Genomic DNA, 16,445 nt, shown 5'->3' on the forward strand with positions numbered 1-16,445 from the left:
AAACATTGTAGAAAGCAACAAATATCTGTATTTTTTTAAAAAAGATCTCAAGTTTGTGTGTTTGTGTATCTATCTGACAGCCCAACTTGTTCTGTATAAAAATTGGAATTTTACATACTTACAGCTTTAGGTCTAGCTTCATCTTGCTATGTGTGTAGCTACTGAGTTGAAATTAATTCCATTGTCTTGCCTGTCTGCCTGCCTTGACTTCTTGGTGGTTGTGAGTTGTGACACACACACCTCCTTTGATAGAGATTGAAATGGTGGGTGCTCCTTAGCCTCGTGAAGTGGGATAAGTTCGTATGACTTGACCATGTTACTAGACCCTGCCACAGTGCAAAGAGGAATGTTCCTGACATTTCAGTTACCATGGTGCCAGTGCAAGGACTATGGACGCCTAATCAGTTTTTGTAGCAGAGACAACTTAAATACTTTTCAATTTGGGAGTGCTTTTATTTGCCTAGGCCGCCATCCTTTAATTTGTGTATTTAATTCAGAATGTCATCCCGTGATCCTAATGGCCTGCAAGGGATTTCAGTGAGGTTCTTTTCTTCCTCCAGAGATCAGGCAGGCTTTGCACTTCCTTCAAACACCTTTACAGCTGGGAGCCCAAGGTAGGAGAAAGCCTGAGGGCCAATCTCTCTCCCTTGGTTGATCCAGCTGCAGAGTTGAGAGGAAGGGTGCAGGATGTGTTGAAAAGCAGATGCTGGGCTTGAGCAAAAGTTTTCTGGGTGAATTACCAAGTAGTGTAATCAGAAATGTTTATTCTAGTTGTAATTAGTGGAAAACAATTCAAGAGTAATGCACATTTACAGTCTTTCCATGTAGAATATTTGGGGGACAGAAAAAAAGCCCACGCAGCTGAATTCCATCTCAGTCTGTTCGGTAAGTGTGAACTAGGTTTTGTAAAAATGGGTTAAGTCTCCAGCACCCTCCCTTACCACTCCCACCATCCCCTCAGCCACGCTCCCTGCACGCTCTTTGTTCATGTTTCTCCCCACCTGTGCAGTTGAGATGTAAAAGAATCACTTCGTTGATCAGAAGTGGTTGTTGATTACAGATGCCACTTGCATATTAGCAATTTAAATAATAATTGAATTTGCCATCTATTTTACTGTTTTCTAAGTCTGTGCCATCTTTTAAGTGGAGAGGTTGTTGATAGACTTGCAAAATAGTTTATGATGTTATAAAAAGCCAGATTTTGAAGATTCTGTAGCTTTTTAAAAATCTTGATGGTGGAGAAATATAGATATGTGTAAAACTCTTAGCTTGCTGTTTCTTTTTACCGATGGCCTTTCCTTTGAAGGACTGTCGCTGTAGTAACTGTTTATTGTAGAATCCATTTGCTTGTCAATTCAGTATTGCTTTTCTACATAGCATTTTCTTTTAAGTATTAAGTTCTTTTTTTAAAAACATATATTTGTTTCTCCTAAGATAATTCAGTAAGAATTCATAGTTTATACCAGATTTTGATCTAAACTTTAAGGAAACAGATCTTTTATTTAGTATTGTACCTTTTGACTGGAATTTGGAATTTAACTTTATTTATGTATGCTGCTGCTGCTAAGTCGCTTCAGATTGTCCGACTCTGTGCGACCCCAGAGATGGCAGCCCACCAGGCTCCCCCGTCCCTGGGATTCTCCAGGCAAGAACACTGGAGTGGGTTGCCATTTCCTTCTCCAGTGCATGAAAGTGAAAAGTGAAAGTGAAGTTGCTCAGTTGTGCCTGACTCTTAGTGACCCCATGGACTGCAGCCCACCAGGCCCCTCTGTCCATGGGATTTTCCAGGCAAGTGTACAAGAATGGGTTGCCATTGCCTTCTCCGTTATGTATGTATATACAGATCTAATTTAGCACATATTTTAATTTTTCTAGTAAGCATATTTGAAATAAATATTGAAGATAAATATTGAGTCTTTGTATGTAGGAAATTGATGAGTTAAACTAAGCAGTAGTTTTTTTCCACTGAGAACATTAAGAATATTCAGGATACCTATTTGGCTCTTTCATTTGCTAAAACTTGGAATCCTGCCCCAAATTTAGCTGTACTCACAATGAAAATTATTCATGGTGTGTAACAAGTTTTTGAATCATAAATAAACAGGGTAGGTAGTTATTTTAAATCCTTGGTGTTGGGGACATCTTCGTTAGCTAAAAAAGGCAGAAGGGGGTTGAATTTAGGAGGCTACCCAGACTGGATTCTAACACTTTTCTCCAGCTGAATCTTAGCATCCGGTCGTTCTTCTTCAACTGCACTTTATTCCCTGCCCCTCTTTGTTTCGTTACTTTTCTCACACATTCGAGGAGTTATCCAGGCTGTGTCCTGGATGCCCACCTCCTCATCCTCGAGGCCGCAGGCCTGATTGTCCCTCACTTGTTCATCTTCTGCCGTGACTGGCGTGGTCCTGGCACGGGGATGCCAGCGAGCTTGTCTCATTGCACATGTGCTGGGCCTAACACAGGACTTCAGGTTGAAGCTGTGGGTCCCTTGGTTGACGGCGATGGGCTCTTGGCCGGGTCGTAGTCGTGTGTAAGTCTCCTGACGTGACAGTGGTCACTGCTGGCCGTAGCGGGCTGTGGCGGGGACAGTGTGCCCGGGGCAGTGCTGTGCTGACGCTCGCACCCCCGTACAAGTGTCCCCGGAGCGCGAAGTCATGCGCAAGTTGCAGCTTTTCCATTTCTGTTGGAAATGAACTTCTTTCTGCTTGGTTGCTTTCTAGAAAGTAGAGAGATTCTTTTATGAAATTTAATATCTTAAAACTTTTCTGACAAGAAACTGTGGATTCCCAAAGGAAGCCATCTTTTAAATGTGAATTTTATATCTCTTTATGTGTATAAAGTTGTATTTTGACTGAAGAGTCACCCTAGTTCTTTAAAGGTAGTAGTTAAGTAAATGTCTCATTTTGGCTCCTGTCGTGTCAGTGGTGGGGGAATATATCAAAATCGTTTGTTGCTGTATAGTCTGACTATAGTGATGGGAAATAAATCACTCACAAGTAAGATTGTGCATGCTCAGTCGCTTAGTTGTGTCCGACTCTTTGCAACCCTCATGTTCTGTCACACGCCAGGCACCTCTATCCATGGGATTTTCTAGGCAAGAATACTGGAGTGGTTTGCCGTCACCTCTTCCAGGGGATCTTCCCAACCCAGGGATTGAACTCCTGCACTGGCAGGCAGATCTTTACTACTGACGCCACCTGGGAGGTGTACAAGTAACACTAGGGCATTAAAATTAGATTTTCCTTCATTCAACAAATATTTGACCCTCAACTGTGTCTGTCACACCATCCTCGACCCTACAAATAATTTCGAAATGGAAGGTTGGGGTTTTTTTTGCTATAACATGGGAGCCCACTCCAGTGGATGAGATAGCCCATAAATGAAGTTGACCTCAGCGGGTGAGGCTGCAGAGGCTCAGGGCTGGGCTCTGGGTGCAGAGTGGGGAGGGAGCTATTGGTAGGGGGGGTTGAAGCTGAGTCTTCAACGTCTTCACCAAAGGCTCTGATAGAGCAGGAGGTGGTGCCAGGCCAACAGGGGCGACAGTGGCAGGAAGGCCTGGTACTTTCTAGGGTGAGAAGAAATGCGCGTCTGCCTCTGAGGTGCTTCTAGTCAGGTGTCTGCACACAAATACCAGAAGAGTTGGTGCCAAACCACATCGAATCCAGAGGCAAATGAATCTTCCAGACATTGATGGCTGCAGAGTTCAGAGGAACTGCTGAACTGGGCCACAGGACACCCTCCTGAAGCGTGAGTTCTTCAGGTCCCCTTAAGGCTTGAGGATGCCCCTGAGTCAGTGTGCAGGGGGGCTAAGTGGTGAGGGGCTCCTGACAGAGTGGGCCAGGTGACTGGAGGACTTTCCTGGACAAGGTCACTGACAACCTGGTTTCTGGGTAGCACAGGTTAAGAGCTGGTTTAGACCTAGGTTCCTGCACCTCAGAGACAAGGACAGGCACCTCCCTACACCCTCCTTAATGAAGAGTGAGTTGACAATGCCTACCTGGAAGATTCCTACTGTCTAACCCATCAGCAGAAAATTGGGTTAAAGATTTACTTAGCATCCTGCTCATCAGAGCAAGACCCAGTTTGCCCTATAGCCAGTACCTCTTATCAGGAAGCTTCCGTAAGCCTCTTATCCTTATCCAGCAGAGACCAGACAGAATGAAAACCACAATCACAGAAAACTAACCAAACATGGATCACACGGACCACAGCCTTGTCTAACTCAATGAAAGTATGAGCCATGCCGTGTAGGGCCACCTAAGACAGACGGGTCATGGCAGAGAGTTCTGACAAAACGTGGTCCACTGGAGAAAGGAATGGCAAACCATTTCAGCATTCTTACCTTGAGAATCCCATGAACAGTATGAAAGAGCAAAAAGATATGACACTGAAAGATGAACTTCCCAGGTCAGTACGTGCATAATATGCTACTAGAGAAGAGCAAAAAAACAAAAAAATAGCCCCAGAAGAAATGAAGCGGCTGAGCCAAAGTGGAAACAATGGCCAGTTGTGGATATGTCTGGGGGGGTGAAAGTAAGGTCCAATGCTGTAAAGAACAGTATTGCATAAGAACCTGGATTGTTAGGTCCATGAATCAAGGTAAATTGGAAGTGGTCGAAGATGAGGTGGCAAGAGTGAACATTGACATTTTAGGAATCAGTGAACTAAAATGGACCGGAAGGGGTGAGTTTAATTCAGATGACCATTATATCTACTACTGTGGGCAAGAATCCCTTAGAAGAGATGGAGTAGCCCTCAAAATCAACAAGAGAGTCTGAAATGCAGTACTTGGGTGCCATCTCAAAAATGACAGAATGATCTCCATTCGTTTCCAAAGCAAACCATTCAGTATCACAGCAATCTAAATCTCTGCTCCAACCGCTAATGCCAAGGAAGCAGAAGTTGAATGGTTCTATGAAGACCTACAAGACTTTCTAGAACTAACACCAAAAAAAGATGTCCTTTTCCTCATGGGGGACTGGATGCAGAAGTAGGAAGTCAAGAGATACCTGGAGTAACACAAGCTTGGCCTTGGAGTACAAAATGTAGCAGGGCAGAGGCTAACAATTTTGCCAAGAAAACACACTGGTCATAGCAGACACCCTCTTCCAACAACACAAGAGACGACTATCCACACGGACATCACCAGATGGTCAGTACTGACATCAGACTGTTTATATTCTTACAGTCAGCAGTAACAAGACCGGGAGCTGACTGTGGCACAGACCATGAACGCCTTATTGACAAATTCAGACTTAAGTTGAAGAACGTATGGAAAACTGTTAGACTATTCTGGTATGACCTAAATCAAATCCCATATGATTACACAGTGGAAGTGACAAATTAGTTTCAAGGAATTAGATCTGATAGACAGTGCCTGAAGAACTATGGATGGAGGTTTGTAACATTGTACAGGAGACAGTCATCAAGACCATCCCCAAGAAAAAGAAATGCAAAAAGGCAAAATGGTTGTCTGAGAAAGCCTTACAAATAGCTGAGAAGAGAAGAGAAGTGAAGGGGAAAGGAGAAAAAGAAAGATATACCCAACTGAATGCAGAGTTCCAAAGAAGAACAAGGAGAGATAAGAAAGCCTTCCTCAGCAATCAATGCAAAGAAATAGAGGAAAACAATAGAATGGGAAAGACTAGAGGTCTCTCCAAGAAAATTAGAGATACCAAGGTAACATTTCATGCAAAGATGGACAGAATAAAGGACAGAAAAGGTATGGACCTAACAGAAGCAGAAAGTAATTAAGAAGAGGTGGCAAGAATACACAGAAGAACTATACAAAAGAGATCTTCATGACCCAGATAACCACGATGGTGTGATGACTCACTTAGAGCCAGACATCCTGGAATGCGAAGTCAAGTGGGCCTTAAGAAGGATCACTATGAACAAAGCTAGTAGAGGTGATGGAATTCCAGCCGAGCTCTTTCAAATCCTAAAAGATGATGCTGTGAAAGTGCTGCGTTCAATATGCCAGCAAATTTGGAAAACTCAGCATTTTTCCAGAACTGGAAAAGGTCAGTTTTTACTCCAATCCCAAAGAAAGGCAATGCCGAAGAATGTTCAAACTACCACATAATTGCACTCATCACACGCCCTAGCAAAGTAATGTTCAAAATTCTCCAAGCTAGACTTCAACAGTATGTAAACCGAGAACTTCCAGATGTTCAAGCTGGTTTTAGAAAAGGCAGAGGAACCAGAGATCAAATTGCCAACATCTGTTGGATCATCAAAAAGCAAGAGAATTCCAGAAAAACATCTACTTCTGCTTCAGCCTTTGACTGTGTGATCACAACAAACTGTGGAAAAATCTTAAAGAGATGGGAATACCAGACTACCTTACCTGCCTTCTGAGAAATCTGTATGCAGGTCAAGAAGCAAGAGTTAGAACCTTACGTGGAACAGTGGACTGGTTACAAATTGGGAAAGGAGTACGTCAAAGCTGTATATCGTCACCTGCTTATTTAACTTCTATGCGGAGTATATCATGCAAAATGCCGGGCTGGATGAAGCACAAGCCGGAATCAAGATTGCTGAGAGAAATATCAATAACCTCAGATATGCAGATGACACCACTGTTATGGCAGAAAGCAAAGAGGAACTAAAGAGCTTCTTGATGAAAGTGAAAGAGGAGAGTGAAAAAGCTGGCTTAAAACTCAGCATTCAAAAAACAAAGATCATGGCATCTGGTCCCATCACTTCATGGCAAATAGATGAAAAAACAATGGCAACAGTGAGAGACGTTATGTTCTTGGGCTCCAAAATCACTTCAGGTGGTGACTGCAGCCATGAAATTTTAAGACACTTGCTCCTTGGAAGAAAAGCTATGACCAACCTGGACAGCATATTAAAAAGCAGAGACATTACTTTGCCAACAAAGGTCCGTCTAGTCAAAGCTTGATTTTTCCAGGAGTCATGTATGGATGTGAGAGTTGGACCATAAAGAAGGCTGACTGCTGAAAGATTGATGCTTTTGAACTGTGGTGTTGGAGGAGACTATTGAGAGTCCCTTGGACTGCAAGTAGATCGAACCAGTGAATCCCAAAGGAAATCAATCCTGAATATTCATTGGAAGGACTGATGCTGAAGTTCCAATACTTTGGCCCCCTGATGTGAAGAGCTGACTCACTGGAAAAGACCCTGTTGTTGGAAAAGAATGAAGGCAGGAGGAGAAGGGGACAACAGAGGACGAGATGGTTGGATGGCGTCACTGACTCAATGGACATGAGTTTGAGCAAGCTCTAGAAGATGGTGAAGGATAGGGAAGCCTGGCATTCTGCAATCTATGGGGTCACAAAGAGTCAGACATGACTTAGCAACTGAACAACAACCTGGGCAAGCTACTTGATGTCTTTTGGGCCTGTATCCCTGTGAGAGGGAAACAGTCCAAAGAGAATTCTGAAAGACTGATCTCAACGGTAGCTTCCCTGGGGGCTCAGTAGGAAACAATCCACCTGCCCGTGTAGGAGTTGTGGGTTTGATCTGTGGGTTGGGAAGATGCCCTGCAGAAGGAAATGGCAATCCACTCCAGTATTCTTGCCTGGGAAATTGTGTGGACAGCGGAGCTTGGGGACTACAGTCTATGGGGTTGCAAAGAAGTCTGACATGACTGAGCATCTCAACAACAACAAATCTCAAGCCTGCTGCTAAGGCGCTTCAGTCGTGTCCGACTCTGTGCAACCCCATAGACGGCAGCCCACCAGGCTCTGCTGTCCCTGGGATTCTCCAGGCAAGAACACTGGAGTGGTTTGCCATTTCCTTCTCCAATGCATGAAAGTGAAAAGTGAAAGTGAAGTCGCCAAGTCTTGTCCGACTCTTAGCAACCCCGTGGACTGCGGCCCACCAGGCTCCTCCGTCCATGGGATTTTCCAGGCAAGAGTGCAACATTTAGCGTTTGCTGATCACGTTGAACTTGACCCAGTCTTACTGATTTCCATGGGAGTGAAATCTGCATGGAGGACCCAGAATTTCCTCAAGGCCACTGGGGACATTTTGACCTGGGTATGTGAAAAATTGTCTGGAGGAGGCAGGGGTAGCCAAAGGTAGCTTTCTTCTGGAAAGGGGGGGAACGTGAGCAGATCCTGATGCTGTGCTATGTAATGGGTGATGGGAAGAAGAAAGCGGGGCAGGTAGAGTAGGGTGCGGGGTGAAGGGCTCTGAGGGCTGTGCCTGGGAGAGTGGGTGTCACCTTAGAGCTGTGGAAAGACCTTGCCTTGAGCAAAAGAAGCCTGTGTGTTGTGTAATCCTACTTGTATGAAGTTTAAGAACAGCTGCTCTCCCAGGTGGTCATTTCCTGATGGGTTTTGAAGTTCCACCAGTGTTTCGTTTCTGCCCTCGTTACTCAGTGGGGCCGACTTAAGCGGCGGGGTGGGGGGCGGTGCGGGGGTGGGCGTGTGCGGGCGTGTGCAGGGAGAATGCAGCACACTGTCTGTGCAGGAGGTGGATTCCAGAGGGGCAGGTCGCCTGAGGTCCTCAGGAGTGGCCTCTTGTCCAGGAGCTGTCGGGGTCAGGTCCGCCCTCCTGCTCCCTGCAGAGCGCTGTGCTTTCCTCTGTGTTTCACTGGAGCCGCGGGGCGGTGGCCAAGCCCAGGGTTTAGAGTCCTCGCTGCACCTTTTTGAGGACTGCATCTTTTTGAGAATGGCGTCTAGAAGAGGTTAATGTCTATTGATGAGAGTGTCTGGGAAGATCAAACACATCTTAGCTGTGTGTGGCAAAGGTTAAGGATTGTACACAGAGTCGCTGCTGTTTTAATTAAGGAACCTTATCTCTGGGCAGGTATCTAGATGCTGGGGCAGGATGGGAGTTGGAGGGGGATTCCTGAGGGAAGACATGCAGGGTGGGCACAAGGGCTGCAGGCAGAGTGGAGAAGCCTGTTTTGTAGCCCTTGGGTCCTTGCCCTGAGGCAGCCACCATGGGGGTAGGGGGTCTGGTTGGCTTGGCCTTACTGTGCCCCAGGCCTGCTAAGAATGAGCAGGGTCTTCAAGCTCCTTTTGGAGTGATGTTTTCAAGTTGCTTGGCTTCTGACACACAGAAGAAGATCATGACAGCTGGGCTGTAGGGAGAGGCCAGCAAGCCCGTCTCCGACTGCTCCCATCAAGCTACATTTGGAGGTGTGATAGAAGCCCTTCTTTTCAGACTTAGCGCCAGTCTTAGTTGTTTTCAGGTCAAGTTCAGTGGTCCTCCGCAAAGATGCCCTCTGTAGGTGTGTGTGGAGAGAGAGCCTGCTGCAGAGAGAGGAGAGTGGCAGGTGCTCTGTCCAGGCCGAGAGCCAGCGAACACGGCAGCTTCCTTCTCTTTAGTTCTTGAGTTTAGGAAAAGGTAGGTGCTCAAACTGTTTCTCTGCCTGCCGCCCTGCCCCACACTTAATATTTTTTCCCCTGCTTTTGATCTCAAAATAACTCACTCTCTTTGCTGCACAAGTTTTAGGTTTTGTTACTTGTTTCCTTTGATTCCAGGTCTCCAGATACTGTGTGTTCCGCCCCCTGTGTTAGAAGGCTTATTGGATACATAAGTTACAAAGTTGCATCAGAGACAGAGAAGCTACATAGGCAGTCCTTTTTTTTTTTTTTTTTTAGGCAGTCCTTTAAGAGAATGCCTTTCCTGTTGTTTGAGTAGAAGGGGAGGACAGAGGATGAGATGGCTGGATGGCATCATGGACTCGATGGACATGAGTCTGAGTGAACTCTGGAGTTGGTGATGGACAGGGAGGCCTGGCGTGCTACGATTCATGGGGTCGCAAAGAGTCGGACACGACTGAGCGACTGAACTGATGATAGTGGAGTGAGTGAACAGCTAGACTGTGGGAGAGCACGCATTTTAACGCTTTGTCCCCTCACAGCTCTCCCCACTTGAGTACTTGTTGCTCTTTGTAAAAAACCAAGTAGGTCAGAGTTGGCTTTCTGGCTCGCCCTTGAGATGAAGGGAAACTTGCTGGCGAGGGTTCCATGGAGTGTCACCATGGCGGTCGCTGATTGGTAGTGTGCAGGGGGCTCCAGTTGCTGCTCGCCTGCTACTCCCCATCTTCCTGAGTTGTTCTCAGGCACTTCTGACTTAGGAGGAACCCTTGGGTCAGAGTCCTCGGGCAGCAGTGGCACCCCTCCTGCAACTGGGGTTTTCTCTCTCCCTGCTCCCCACAGACTCCTCTCCAGGCGGGCACACTTGCCCCACCGGGCCCCAGGTGCCCCCTTCATTCTTGGCCAACCTTTGAGTCGCCTACCCTTTCTTCACACGTCCCAGTACCTTGCTTTCTTCAGGACACGCCTCCTGACTCACTGCCATCAACTGTTTTCTCACACATGTTATAGCGTCTCTGCCTCGCACCCCTGGCACCTGCCTGTCCCACCACCTTGTCTGCTCGTGGCCATTTACCTGTTAGACCACTGAGGCCTGCAGGGTGGCTGCAGTGCCAGACGGGGAGGCAGTGATGGAGACCTCTTTTGAGGCTTGGGTCTGCCAGCCACTCCTGTGAAACCCTGGGCAAGGCACTGTGGATTTTCCTTGAAACGAGATTGAGGAATTGGATTAGCTCCCTGAAGTTTCCTTGATCTCCAAAGTGCCTTCAGCATTTGTCCAGAGTCTGATCGGTTGCTTATGAAATAGATACTCTTCATAGGAAATTATTCTTTTAAAGCAAAGTGAGGAGAGACTAGATTTTTGCGGCCATGTGAGTTTGTGATACATGAATATAGTGTCACAGAATAAACATAGTAGGATATACAGTAAAGTGTATGTAATTAAAATTCTAGAGTAAAACTTGCGTCCACTGTAGTTTTTATAGGTGAACAGAAGTGAACTTTTCTCCAGAGACTACAAAGCAGCATTCCCCGCCCCCCCCCATTTGAGTGCCTCCAAACACTAGTGTTTGTTACACGTTGCTTTTTCAGGAAGCAAACTTAAGGAATGTGGCCCCTGTAAGGTAAGATCTTACTGTCTCCAGGCTGAGCCACTGCCGTGCCCTGTTTTGTTACTCGATTTTGTTCTTTGGAAATGTAGAGCTTTTCTCTTTGTCTTTTCTTTCTCTCTATAGTTAGAAAATGGGTAAGAAGAGCCGAGTGAAAACGCAGAAATCAGGCACTGGTGCTGCAGCAAGCGTGTCCCCGAAGGAAACCTTGAACCTGACCAGTGAGCTTTTGCAGAGTAAGTCCTGACTCGGCTGCCCAGCTGGTGGGGGCATGTGCATCTGTCCTTGTGGGGAGGGGTCCCTGGTCTGGGGAGCAGGAGGTGAAACAGACAGTTTTCAGATCCCAGCTGGTTAGCCATGGGACCTGGCACATTACCCATCTTCCCCAGCCCGCAGTCTCCCCACCTATAAAAATGGAGAAACGGTACCAACAGGTAACCGTTACCTAACAGGTATGGTACTGACTGTAGCTGTCCCTCCCTGAGTGCTCCCATCCTCCCCTGTGGGGTCCCCCCGCAGATCAGCTTGGGCCCCCACAGACACATTTCCCCACCTGCTCCTTCCCACACGTCTCCTCAGATAGACTGTAGATGGCCTAAGGACAGACTCCCGTGTTCCAGGGCCTCAGTCAGTGCTGATGGAAGGGTGGAGTGAGACTGGCTTACCTGACAGTTAGGCACCAACACGTAACCAGTTACTGTTCGTTGTTTACCACATCTAGTCTTCTGCTTGGGGAACAGGGGGCCTGGAGGTCTAGCAGGAACATGGGGCGGGGTCTCTCTATAAACGGATGCAGCTGTTTAAAGAGGGAAGGGCCCTGGCAGGCAGAGGGGCTGGTGTGCGGCCCTCCACAGCGCGTGTTCTGGCCCAGTGATAGAATCCTCGCTGCTGTCTTAGCAGCCACTGTGCCGTCTCTTTTTGTAACTCCCCCAGAGCGCTTATTATAGAGCCTTGCACTTGGATGTGAATGGTTTGTTGACTAATTGTCCTTATGTCCAATTTATCTGGTTCCCTCAGGGAGTCATTGTTATGGGGTTTAACTTAAATGTTCACTTTTAATGTATCTTCTTCTTGCCATCCACAAGAGTTTTCAGGAAAATATTTTGCATTTTAGCTTAGCTTTTAACATTTTCCTGTTTATGAGCGTATTCTGAGGAAGTTTGATCAGAGGAGCGAGAATGAGGTGGAGGCAGGTTAGGTGCTCACATCTGTGTCCTGTGGGCACCGTGTAACACTCGGTCTGAGTGGTTTCAGAGGGTCTGTGTGAGTTTTCAGTCATGTCAGACTCTTTGTGACCCCATGGACTGTAACACGCCAGGCTCCTCTGTCCATGGGATCCTCCAGGCAAGCATATTGGAATGGGTTGCAGTTTCTTCCTCTAGGGGATCTTCCTGACCTAGGGATCAAACCCCCATCTCCTGCATTGGCAGGCAGATTCTTTATCACTGAGCCACCAGGGTAGCCAATTTCAGAGGATTTACGTGCTTTAAAAAAGCATACCTGGTTTGTACTTCTCACTTTGGTCATCACAGCTATAGTATCTTTGTCCTTTAAAAATAAACCAACAGCGATGACAAAACCCAGATCCTCTTTCTTCTGAAGGCTAACAGGTTAAGGTGAAAGAACACTGTTCGCATGCCGCGGTTTCTGTGTTACAGAATGCAGTAGCCCTGCCCCTGGTCCTGGAAAGGAATGGGAAGAGTATGTGCAGATCCGGTCTCTAGTTGAGAAAATACGAAAAAAGCAAAAAGGTAAGTTTCCTTGAGTGATCTTATTCTAATAATATCCTGTGGAGACCTGGCCCAGGCAAGGCAGAGCGGTTTTGAGAAAGAAGGTCTCCACATGAAACCTCAGGCCCCCATGCCTGTCCGGAGGGTGTCTGTGGAAGGGCTTCTAGGTTGGAGGGGATCTGTGTCAGAAAAGCGTCAGGGTTTTTCCCATTCCTGAGGCGGTGTGACTGCTTTGGAAGGAATAAAACTGTTAAGCTTCAGCTGGGGGGAATGTGTCTGGGGACTAAAATGGTACAACTTTCATGGATCGTTATTCTATGGAATAAGGTTTTAAATCTGTGTTGGTATCCTGTGTTCCTTCAGGGCTTCAGGTCGGTACGTGATGCTGTATGGTCACCACACAAATAGATCCAGGTTGCTTAGTGTCTTGTTAAATAAGATTTATGATGAACTCAAATCTATCTTGATTGAATGAGAGGGTTAGTTATATTTCTCGAGCTGTGTTTTTCCAGGGTGTATTCAGTAGGCATCTTAATGATTCTCAGCCAGGCTGGCAACAGGGTCAAATGTCAATTTGGAAAAGCTTGTTCAATATACCTATTGTTTTTGTGCTGTAAAGCACAAAAAATAGATTTGTATGCAGGCCACAGGGAAAGTGGAAGGAGAAAACACAGTAAGGAGCCTGCATTTAAAAGGATGAAAGAACTCGGCTCCCTTTTTATTTATTGCCATGGAAGTGGGAAGGAGGCTGGTTTTTCCCTTGCACTGGTAGCTGCTAAGTGTTGGTGCTCTCCTGTATTATCTGCACACATGCAGGCTTCAGGTGGGATGGTCTCAGACCCTCCGTGGGGACCGGCTCTTCTAGAATGTGTTTGTTTGTGCTAATTTGTACACTGCTCATCCTGGCTCACCACATTGATTGCCAAAAAGTTCTTGTCTGTCCTGAGTTTCTGTTCTGAGTAGAGATCGTTTACTACCGCTGGCACTGAAGTTAGAGCACTCATTTGTTCTCAGTAAGGGAAGAGTACCTTCTGTCTTAGAGTATCCCTCACAAACTCAGTTTTCTCCAGTTAGCAGATCTCACCTGGCACAGCCCTGGGATCCAGTTAACCGTGAATTGTGTCCTGGGGACATGGCCACAGGCCCTGGGCTGGGTGCCAAGCCCAGCATCTCATGTGGTTAAAGTTCCTGTTCTCTCCTTATTCCTCAAAAAAATGATGATTTTTCCTATGCATGGCTTTTCATCTTTTTTGATATTTCAAACGTGCTCCAAGGCCCAGGAGATGGCCCCCAAGCATCCACTGTGTCATCTGGACGCGGGCCCGAGTCTTGTCAGGCTCTTCTTCCCTTCCTTCGCACCGGCTGGTCCCATCTCTTCCCCTCCCTCTGTGCTCTGATTGGTGCTTACATGTGTTGTTAAGAAAGGAGGCGTCTCAGGAATGGCTGAAGCCACGCACTTCCACCCATTCCTGCTGCCGCGCCCCCCGCCCCCCACCGGCCCGGGGGGTTGTCTTTCCAGTGAATGTGCTTCTGCTTCATTTCTAACCCCATACAAATGGATGGTACTAATTGGTATTTTAACAGTTTACTTAAATGGTATCATACTATTGCATCTTCAAAAAAAAAAAAACCATTGTGAGGTTTTGTGTTTTAGTCACAGTGATACATGTGGGTCCTGCTCATTTTAGATGCTGGGCAGAATACAGAGCTCAGTTGTGCTCTTAATCGGGGTCTGGGGCTCGCCTTCCACACGTCTCCTCGTGCACATTTGTGCATTGCTGATCTTGGTGTCTGTGGGAGCTTTGAGTGTGCATGTGAGAGAGGGCAGGTTGCTCCGGAAACCTGCATGGTCAGAAGGCTTCCCATGATACCATCCCTTGATAGCACCTGATAGAACCTAACAGCCAGTGTTCACGTTACGTGGGATCCGCAGCTATTTCTCTGTAACCAGCAGGGACACTTAGTGTTTTAACTTGCCTTTCCTGTCACTAGTTAAGGTATGCACTGTGACTGTCTGGTGATCAGTTTTTATTTTTTTTTTGAGATTGAAGTCTTATTACTATTTCCAGGTGGTTAGTCCCAATAGTCTATTTTTTATTTTCTGTGGCAGCGTGACCGATGCATGTCCTAAAAGTAGCTCTTGTTTTCTGACACCTGGATGAGTATAGGTCTGTCTGTTACTTTTGATGGAAAAAGAGAAGATTACTTTCCTGATCTAATGAAATGGGCCTCTGAAAATGGAGCCTCTGTTGAGGGTTTTGAAATGGTGAACTTCAAAGAAGAGGGCTTCGGTTTGAGAGCAACAAGAGATATCAAGGTGAGTTTGTAGGTAAGCTGTGGGTCTGGGTGGGCGGGGAGCTCAGTGTTTGGATGGTGTGTGGTGTGGAGGGCCCAGGACCTGGGGACAGATGCCTTGGGCTGAGTTCCCAGCCTGTGGGCACCTCGGCGGTACAGTCCACAGCCCCCTCCCTGCCCTGCAGTCTCCTAGCTGGTCTCGTGGGTCCAGAGGAGCCTGGACTCGGGGTTCAAGGCAGCCCCTTCCGGGTCATCCCTGGAACTGTACTGTTAACCAGTGACCTTGTGATGGATTGGATGCAGGATTGGGTGGAGGATCGACAGTGTTGAGGGTGGAAACCTGTTTTCTGGATGGATAATTAGTGCCTGGAGGTAGCACTTACTGAGATGGTAGCTGCAGAGGTGACGGGAAAGAAGAAGGGACACTTGCTCTTCTCCAGCCTCAATCCTTCCTTCCAGCTAAGGCAGCAGCGGCCTCCCTGACAGCAGCCTCCCAGCAGCTAAGGGAGCAGCGGCCTCCCTGACCGGCTCCAGGCCCCCCTCTGGCGCTTACTCCTGCCTCTCCTAGAGAGGAGGCATAGCAGTCTTGACGGTTCTGGAAAAAGGAACTGGCCTTTTTCTTCATGGAGCTGGTTGCCATGTGTGTCCACCTCCCACCCTGGGAGTTTACAGGGGAGGCCTGTGGGGCTCCAGTCCTGCTTGTAACTAGGTGGGGGAGTCGGTCTAATTCTGGGATTCCGTAGGTGACATTTTGTGTGACCATCTGTTGTATTCTTGTGTCTCTCTCAGTCTGTTCAGAATTTACGTGGAGGAAATGGATGTTATTTATTTGGGTCCCCTCAAACTCCCAACAACGTTTTTGGTCAAGTTGTAGTTTACTTTTCAGTGATACATTGATAAGCCATACGCTGTTTTATTAGATACCTGTTGAATAGCTAGTATGTGAATAGTCCCTTGTTTATCATCATACCATGCTTCCCCAAACTCCAGGCTTTTCCCTTCATGCTGCTTATAACGTATAGTAAGGGACCAGACACACGTGAAAGGGAACAGGAGATGCTCGCGAGAGGCCCGAGCAGACAGGTGTCTCAGAAGAGCAGCCCTGGGGGTATGGATGCTGCCTGCGGTGTCTCGGTGCTGGTGTCCTCACGGTGTGCGTGAGTTTTATTTTTTAAGCTTTACTGAAGCATAATTGATACACAAAACCGCACGTCTTTGATGAACACATCTTGACGAGCTTGGACATAGGCATGCACCTGTGGCGCCCTCACCTCTGTCAGGCACCACGACAGTGTCCATGCTTTAGGCGGTATAGACAGGCACGCAGGACTGCCTGAACCCGCTTTAGGCGGTATAGACACGCACGCAGGACTGCCTGAACCCGCTTTAGGCGGTATAGACACGCACGCAGGACTGCCTGAACCCGCTTTAGGCGGTATAGACACGCACGCAGGACTGCCTGAACCCGCTTTAGGCGGTATAGACACGCACGCAGGACTGCCTGAACCCGCTTT

At 47.1% G+C, this 16,445-nt stretch overlaps 1 protein-coding gene across 3 annotated transcripts in view; it reads left to right on the forward strand.

Moving 5' to 3' along the window:
* The window catches only part of SETD3 (SET domain containing 3, actin histidine methyltransferase), a 76,878-nt gene that overhangs the window by 5,400 nt on the left and 55,033 nt on the right, over nt 1-16,445 (forward strand). For 2 of the 3 annotated variants that reach the window (XM_040256964.1, XM_040256966.1), the window contains exons 2-4: nt 11,033-11,142; nt 12,565-12,657; nt 14,805-14,953. In XM_040256964.1, coding sequence (XP_040112898.1) covers nt 11,040-11,142; nt 12,565-12,657; nt 14,805-14,953 — 345 coding nt within the window. In that variant the 5' untranslated portion in view covers nt 11,033-11,039. Of the gene's footprint in view, nt 1-10,199; nt 10,922-11,032; nt 11,143-12,564; nt 12,658-14,804; nt 14,954-16,445 lie in introns of those variants that run through there. The other variant, XM_040256965.1, reaches the window with a different exon arrangement.

Source organism: Oryx dammah, unplaced genomic scaffold, assembly GCF_014754425.2.
Source record: "Oryx dammah isolate SB20612 unplaced genomic scaffold, SCBI_Odam_1.1 HiC_scaffold_16, whole genome shotgun sequence".
In the NCBI taxonomy this organism is placed as follows: Eukaryota; Metazoa; Chordata; class Mammalia; order Artiodactyla; family Bovidae; genus Oryx; species Oryx dammah.